This window comes from Cydia pomonella, chromosome 2 (genome assembly GCF_033807575.1).
Source record: "Cydia pomonella isolate Wapato2018A chromosome 2, ilCydPomo1, whole genome shotgun sequence".
NCBI lineage: Eukaryota > Metazoa > Arthropoda > Insecta > Lepidoptera > Tortricidae > Cydia > Cydia pomonella.
Window position 1 is genome coordinate 4521822 of NC_084704.1, and position 8927 is coordinate 4530748.

An 8927-nucleotide genomic window follows, 5' to 3' on the forward strand; every position below is an offset into this window, starting at 1 on the left:
TCTTGAGATATGGTTTACTGCACTGGGGAAATTCATGTAATAAAAATGATGTGTTTATTCTACAAAAGAAATGTGTTCGATCTATTGCAAGAGCAAGACATACTGATAGTTGCAAGCCTTTATTCAATAAACTTGGTATCCTAATACTCCCCTCTATGTTTATATTGGAAGCGTGCATATTTGTAAAAGAAAATTTAAATCTCTTTAGAAAAATAGAAAAAAACTTGCCCCGAAATAATCAAAATAAGTATGAGATACTCCCAAAAATTCCTGTAAAAACCGACTATTATAATAAAGGCTTATATATAATGGCTGCTAAATTATTTAATAAATTGCCTGACTCATTTAAAGATCAGGATGCAAAGGCGTTTAAAAAATCTTTAATACAAGTACTGAAAAAGAAAATGCCTTGCAATATAAAATGACTTTTTCAATATAGATTTCTCTACAGCTTAGTAATATGATAAGCGCTTGCCTTATGTTTCCTTTTTATGTAAAACATAGCTGAAAAGGAAAAATATGGCAAATACAAACATTGTAAATAGTTCATCTAGATTTAAGTAAAATTACATTGTACGCCTGACAGGCAAATTATAGCTACCAAAATATCTATTATAACCTGTACACCTATAATTATGCAATAAATTATATCTTATCTTATCATATAAGTACCTATTCGCACATTCCCAGGAAATTTCGCTTTATTAGCATCTCATTTTTGGTGACTGTATAATTCGTGCCGTTCCATCTACAACCACAATAGCTAAGCGGAAGCTCCTGAGAATTTGCGAATAAGTAGGTATAGCCAGGGGAATGAGAGTAAAATGACTCCAATAGTAGAATGTGTCGTAACAAAAAGACCTGGAGACCTACTATTTTCCCTGACAGGACTTTACTGGCGGCTTCGTAGTCTTCGGTTTCATAGTCGTCGGTTTCGTAGTCGTCAACTTCGTAACCGCCCGCTTCGTTCTACGATCCGTACTCGTCGGCTTAGGACCCCGAACCGTAGTGGTTGGTATTACAAACGTCGTTTCTTGTTTACCAACACCCGTGATCGAATAAATCCATTCCACATAGGCGGCGACGTTGGCGAACATGCCAAGTTTAGCTGTCAAGCAATTGTCGTCCGAAATATACGATGCAATACCGACGAGAGTCTGGTTCCGAACGAGGGGGCTGCCAGAGTCACTCTGAAAAAAAATTTGAATTATCTCTCGCGCGAGACTACCCATCTTTTACGTACGACTGGTATGACTACTTCAAAATGTATAATACTAAAAACCTAAATGCTTAAGAACCATGGCTTGCAAGAAATAAATAGTGAAAAAAAAAATACCTTGGAGCTAATCCGTGAATGAACGGATGGACACGCATATTAATACTCCAAGGCAGCCATATTCAACCTTTTTTTATGAGGGCCACAAAGACGGTTTTGCCTTGTAGCCCCGGGTCACAGGTACCAGTATTACTTGGTGAGCCACTTAAAAAAGCTAGGTGGGCCACAGGTTGAGTATGGCTGCTCAAAGGGTTCCTCGTAAAGCTGACTATTAACTTAAAATATCCTTTACACGCCATTATTATTTTCGTAATATCATAGAGGAGGTAAACGAGTAGACGAATTGCCTGCTGGTAAGCAAGTACCGTCCCCCATGGAGACCTGTAATACCAGAGGGGTTGCAAGTTGGCCTTCAAAAATGGGAGTACGCTCTTTCCTTTAAGGTTTGAAGTTCGTATTGGTCAGGAAATAACACGGGCGACAGTTCATTCCACAGTTTAGTAGTGCGAGGCAGGGAGTTTCTAGAGATATGCACAGTTGAACTGTTAACCATCTAAGTGGTGAAGGTTTCCACAGGATGAATATAGATACGGCTCAACCTGTGCCAGCGACACGATACCGATCTGTCAGTGTCAGAAGTGACGTTTTTGGTTGAAGGAATGTCAAGAGAGACGAGTAATAGAGAAACGTTGCCAACCCTTCTTCGACTGACAGTTAAATACTTGCTCCTGAATACTTACATAGCATAAACCCGGTATGTTTTCAGTTCGTTTAGCGCACACAGTAACTTCCTTAATATGTTCCAAATGGGGCTTTGTGATCATTTGTCTTAAAAGAGGCACGTAAGACAAACATTCTTCCATATCTAGAGTGCGAACATTCATACTCATCAGATATTGGGCCAGTTTCCCCGTCTGTAATAAAATATAAATGTACTAATAATGGACCAGAAATTATATTATATATTGTGTATCGAAGCTAAAGGAGATTTTGTTTTTAGTTAAACTTGTACTTTTATTTATTATCACACTTTGTAAAATATTATAAGTATGAAAAAAAAAACATTTTTTTTACTAGTGTATTTTTAGGCCAACCTGCATATAAATAATAATAAATAAATATTATAGGACACGCTTTGAACACAATTTTTGACTTCGTAACTTTGCTTGGACTAGTTACACTCGTCGGGCGCCTGCGCAGAACTGGTGGCTCGCGGCGGCCAGTGCTCTAATTCGGGATGTGCTAGCCTAGCTCGGTTGTAAATGATCGAGGAAATTATTCTTTTCGGTCGGACAAGACTATTATTTATTATTTTGTTTATAAATATATTATATTTTTTGTGTTGTGAAAACCTGATTTGAAATGAAACGACTTAAATCTCTTATTAGGGTTCCGTAGCCAAATGGCAAAAAACGGAACCCTTATAGATTCGTCATGTCCGTCTGTCTGTCCGATTCTGTCACAGCCACTTTTTTCCGAAACTATAAGAGCTATACTGTTCAAACTTTGTAAGTGGATGTATTCTATGAACCGCATTAAGATGTTCACACAAAAATAGAAAAAAAACAATAAATTTTGGGGGTTCCCCATACTTAGAACTGAAACTCAAAAAATCTTTTTTCATCAAACCCATACGTGTGGGGTATGGATAGGTCTTTAAAAATGATATTGAGGTTTCTAATATCATTTTTTTCTAAAATGAATAGTTTGCGCGAGAGACACTTCCAAAGTGGTAAAATGTGTGTCCCCCCCCCGTAACTTCTAAAATAACAGAATGAAAAAACTAAAAAAAATATATGATATACATTGTCATGCAAACGTCCACCGAAAATTGGTTTGAACGAGATCTAGTAAGTAGTTTTTTTTTTAATACGTCATAAAATTAAAAAAAAAAAATTTTTCATCAAACCCATACGTGTGGGTATCTATGGATAGGTCTTCAAAAATGATATTTAGGTTCCTAATATCATTTTTTTCTAAACTGAATAGTTTGCGCGAGAGACACTTCCAAAGTGGTAAAATGTGTGTCCAAAGTGGTAAAATGTTGAACAAGATCTAATAAGAAGATTTTTTTTTAATACATCTTAAATTGTACGGAACCCTTCATGCGCGAGTCCGACTCGCACTTGGCCGCTTTTTTTTAATGTAAACTGTAAACCGGAATAGCGCTTGGGCGCGTGATGGCAATTATGAGAACAGGAGGTTAACAAATATATCAGATAAACAAATATCCCTATGGCTATACAATCATAATAATTGTATATTGAAAAATAGTTAGGTATGCACATATATCTTTTAAAATTTTTACACTTCATTATTATTTCACTTTTATAAAGATTTTGGGCCAGATGTGCAGAAATTTGCTGTCTGATTAAAAGAATTATCCCACAAAAAGAAATACAAAATTATCTGTATGACGTCATTCACGAATAATCGCGCCTCAAAGCATACTTTCTTAACTATGTCGATTATACCAAAGGGTTGCATTTTACTTCCATTTGGAAATTTATGTAATTATTTTGAGTAATTTCTTACCTGGTCTCTTCCCTTCCCAACAGATGTATGAACAGCATTCAACTGATATTTCATCTCAGGGAGCGTCACAGGCTGGACGGTATCGCTGAACGGCAACGGTCGGGACAAGTGTAGGAGCGCAATGTCATTGATAGGAAGATGGAGTTTCGAAACCGTCGAGTATTCTGGATGGACAATCACATCATTGATTGTGTAAAGTTTGCTGGTTTTAACACTGTCTCCTCCCACCCATACTAGGTTACCCACCATAGATCTGAAAAACAAGTAGGTCGAAAAGGAAGTTGTTTCTAAAAAGCGTTATTTTTATATGCATATTTAATGTGGTTTTCTGGGGAAACTACTATGGGAGTTCGTAAAAGGATTATAAAGAGTCTTAAAGAGTTGGCAAGGTCCATATTACACTGATCCATATGATGAGCTCGGGAGGCTGGCTGACTGCCTATCGTATGTACATTGAGCATGGCCCGACACGGCATCAATACTAGACAATATTTGACATTTAGAGACAGTATACATCTCTAATAAAGTATTTATTATTTCATCGATTCCATATTTGTAATTGTTTTTTGTAATTTTATTGTTTGTAAAAATGGACATGTAAAAGTGCCCCTGTGGCCTATTGGCTGAATAAATGTTTAATGTTTGAGACAATTTATTTTGTTACACTTTCAAGATAAGATGCAGCAGCATTGTTCTTGTAGCGACTTGTCTTGTAGAAACTGCAACTTCGATGCTAGGGTTTGATGAGATCCGTGAAATTGCGGCGGATCCGTGTGGATTGCAAACCCTACCCGATGCTATTGATGCCACTGTCATTTTCAATGTTAAAACGGGTACTAATTAAACGTTCTATTAATCAGCTATGCGGCGAATTGATTTGTATAATGAGCATGCAAGATGGAGGTACTTCCCCAGTTGGGCTCTGCTCTAGATCTGGAATGACATCCGCTGTGCTGTGCCCTACCACACAAAGCGAGATGACATTCACAATGCCAATACGTCTCTTTTGGACGTAGTTTAAGGACGTAACCGGGTCCAAATTTTTAACTTTTACTTTGTGACCTATCCCGAAATTTCGAGAAAAGTATTGACTCTCCCATAGGAAATTTCAACACCAGACCAGCAAAATATATGAAAACAAAATTTTTTTTCGGGATCAGGATTGGTCTCATAGTAAAAGTTGCTCAGTATGTTCTAACCATTAACGGGTTTAAGCAATTGCTTTACGTTCCGATACATACTGTATATAGTCTGAGTACCCATAACACAAGCCTTCTTAAGCTTACTGTGCGTGGGGCTTTGTCAATTTGTGTAATAGTATCATATTAATTTATTTTATGAATATTATTTGACTCACTCTATACAATGGGCTGCCGTGACAAGCCAGCTATCTGAGATGATTGCGGCATCGCAAACACCGGGAAGAGCGGCGAAATACGGAGCGTTCGTTATCTGGACACGCTTCACAACTGCCTCATCAACTGTTAGAATAAACATATTTTAAAGAAAATACGATATGTTGTACAGTCATCTGAAATTGGCACGAAGAAGCGCTATATCTGACATAAAACAAAATCTAATTTAATAAAGACATGAGCGCGTGTCATACACCATGTTTTTAGGGTTCCGTAGCCAAATGGCAAAAAACGGAACCCTTATAGATTCGTCATGTCCAGGGGTCGGACAAAAAGTGCGAATGACGTCAAACCACTTATAGGATGATTTCAAATAGTATTTTTGATTTTCATAAACAATTATCACGTATCATTTATCAATCTCTTTATTGACCTCTTTATTAAACGATATCGCCACTTGAAATGAGTAAGTACGTTTTTGACTGACACATTGTCAATCAGATGAACAGTCAGCGTCAAATACTTCGTAGCAGTCAAAGTGGCCAAATAGTTCGGTACACCATACTAAATATATGGTGTACCGAACTATTTGGCTACTTTGACTGCTACGAAGTATTTGACGCTGACTGAACAATAAATTGACTTCGTTATTGTTTAGCTATTGTATCCTCACGATTATATTTAGCTAAAATTTATATTTACTAATATATAAGAAAACGCTCTAAAATGACATCTTTACTCGAATATTGTGGCAATTTTCCGTTTTTGGAGGTACGTGACAAACACGTATACTGCTAATCTTACCTACTGTTCCCACTTTGACTATTAAACCTATTTATCTGAGGATCCCACAGACTTGTTCTAACTAATTTCAAATAATTATACCTTATGGTAACAAGTTTCGTGAAATTTATTTTATTCACTACATCACCCTACCACCTGTATTATTAATTCCATGGATTTATTTACGATTATTTTGTTACTTCATTAATACTACTTTGTTACTACATGTCACACGGAAGTTTAAATACAAACTCAAACATCATCCTGTGTGCAAGATTAAGTACGTCATTTTTACGTCATCCGCACTTTTTGTCCGACCCCTGGTCATGTCCGTCTGTCTGTCCGATTCTGTCACAGCCACTTTTTTCCGAAACTATAAGAGCTGTACTGTTCAAACTTAGTAAGTGGATGTATTCTATGAACCGCATTAAGATTTTCACACAAAAATAGAAAAAAAACAATAAATTTTGGGGGCTCCCCATACTTAGAACTGAAACTCAAAAAATCTTTTTTCATCAAACCCATACGTGTGGGGTATCTATGAATAGGTCTTCAAAAATGATATTGAGGTTTCTAATATCATTTTTTTCTAAAATGAATAGTTTGCGCGAGAGACACTTCCAAAGTGGTAAAATGTGTGCCCCCCCCCCCCCCGTAACTTCTAAAATAACAGAATGAAAAATCTAAAAAAAATATATGATATACATTGCCATGTAAACTTCCACCGAAAATTGGTTTGAACGAGATCTAGTAAGTAGTTTTTTTTTAATACGTCATGAAATTAAAAAAAAAAATTTTTTTTCATCATACCCATACATGTGGGGTATCTATTGATAGGTCTTCAAAAATGATATTAAGGTTTCTAATATCATTTTTTTCTAAACTGAATAGTTTGCGCGAGAGAACCTTCCAAAGTGAAAAAAAGTGTGTCCCCCCCCCCTGTAACTTCTAAAATAACAGAATGAAAAATCTAAAAAAAATATATGATATACATTACGATGCAAACTTCCAACGAAAATTGGTTTGAACGAGATCTAGTGAGTCGTTTTTTTTAATACGTCATAAAATTAAAAAAAATTTTTTTTCGTCAAACCCATACGTGTGGGGTATCTATGGATAGGTCTTCAAAAATGATATTTAGGTTTCTAATATCATTTTTTTCTAAACTGAATAGTTTGCGCGAGAGACACTACCAAAGTGGTAAAATGTGTGTCCAAAGTGGTAAAATGTTGAACGAGAAGTCTAGTAAGTAGTTTTTTTTAATACGTCATAAAGGAACCCTTCATGAGCGAGTCCGACTCGCACTTGGCCGCTTTTATTTTAAACTCCATTAACGTAAGGCTAAATACATTTAAGGAAACTAAATTTTGTAAAAAATCATTTTTTTAATAAAAAGTACCTACTTAAATGCGGCATATAATTAATTAAATTAATTTTAAATTTAATTTTAATTCTATTTAACTCAACCAAACAATTGCCTCTACCTTCCATAGTCATGTATTTATAATGGATGAAAAATTTAACAAAATTAAAAAGCATAATTTGACCTTCTTCTAGGACTTTCCTCATGGGCACCGTGTATAGAAAATATTGTACGTTATTCATAAAAAAAAAAAACAAGAATAAATAGTCTTACCGTCCTATGTTCGTAACTCAGAGTATAAAAAAATACTTAGAAATTGTTAAAAAATAAATAGGTAGCTACTTACTTTGTAAGAAAATAGAAAAAAAAATCTTACCCGTTTTACTGCTATCAATAGCGTATAGTATATTCAACACGTTAAGTAAAAATATCGAAAGCAGCAGCATCTTGGCTAAGTTGCAGAGTTACTAAATTATTTCCTTCGACCACTTTAATATATAGGTAAAGGACCTTATTATACCTACCTACTTGCTATAAACACAATGTAATAATATCTTTATATTGTTCACAGCACCTTTTTTGGTCACGTGGTACCAAGCAAATACGATTGAAAACCGGATTACGTATTTTTTGTTTTACGATGTTTATCTCAGGAACGCGTGGAGGCATCGAGTTGAAATTAAAACCGTGGGCCAATTTTTGTGCCATTTTCGACATTTGTATGGCATTATATTCGTAATTATTATTTAATGAGGGGTTTTCAATAGCAAAAAATATAGTGTGCAAGGCACCATTCCATTAGGGTATAGTAATTTATGTAAATACTTAAATAATTATCTTTTATTAATTATGGAAGTTATTAAATTTATACAAATAATTAATGATATAGTTAATAGTTGTAATAGTGAATAGCTTTAAACTTAAAGGACTGTGATAAAAATAGATAATAGAACCAATTGAAACAAAATGTTACATCAAATATTTTATGAATAATACTACTATCTTACATATGTTAAACAATACGTATATTTTAAATACAATACAAAGGAATGTGTTATTAAAAACTATTATCATGCATACAAAGGAAATGTAAAAAAAAAACTAATTATGGTAGAATAAAGGCTATTTTTATTTTTATTTTATTTTTATTTTTATTTATGTAAATGCACCATTCTACATTTTATACTTCCGACGGACGACCTGTTTGGCCCAGTGGGTAGTTACCATGCCTACGAAGCTGATGGTCCCGGGTTCAAATCCTGGTAAGGGCATGTATTTGTGTGATGAGCATGGATATTTTGTTCCTGAGTCATGGGTGTTTTCTATGTCTTTATAAATATCTTATACCTTTAAACGAGCAATTCTTGTATATATATATAGTACCTGGACGACCGAGCTTTGCTCGGTTATAACTATTTATTGTAATATGGTGGTGTATAGGTGATAATCTTAACTACATTTTTTTACTAAATTAAACTTGTCTAAAACAATAAAAATTAAAAAATTATATATAAACTTGAACGTATAAAAAAAAAAACAAAAGTTAGTCACCGAGCGAGATTCGAACCCTTAACACTCGTTTAGCAGTCCGCGTCTTAACCCGCTGGACCAGACG

General features: G+C 34.9%; 1 protein-coding gene across 1 annotated transcript; it reads right to left on the reverse strand.

The window, feature by feature from the left end:
* Nucleotides 1–358: 358 nt before the first annotated feature.
* LOC133531898 (transmembrane protease serine 9-like) lies at nucleotides 359–8122 on the reverse strand. The gene is made up of 5 exons (XM_061870314.1): nucleotides 7689–8122; nucleotides 5169–5292; nucleotides 3812–4064; nucleotides 2017–2190; nucleotides 359–1190 (listed from the first exon to the last, which is right to left on the reverse strand). Exons 1-5 carry the CDS (start codon nucleotides 7756–7758, stop codon nucleotides 873–875), a joined length of 939 nt encoding a protein of 312 aa, XP_061726298.1. The 5' UTR covers nucleotides 7759–8122; the 3' UTR covers nucleotides 359–872.
* Nucleotides 8123–8927: the final 805 nt, after the last annotated feature.

What these genes read in the sequence shown, in the direction of transcription:
- LOC133531898 (XM_061870314.1), bottom strand. Translation starts at nt 7,758, where the DNA reads ATGCTGCTGCTTTCGATATTTTTACTTAACGTGTTGAATATACTATAC. An exon ending in TATTGATAGCAGTAAAACGG is followed by an intron (nt 5,293 to 7,688) that starts GTAAGATTTTTT and finishes TTATTCTAACAG; the next exon opens with TTGATGAGGCAGTTGTGAAG. An exon ending in ACATACCGGGTTTATGCTAT is followed by an intron (nt 1,191 to 2,016) that starts GTAAGTATTCAG and finishes ATTTTTTTTCAG; the next exon opens with AGTGACTCTGGCAGCCCCCT.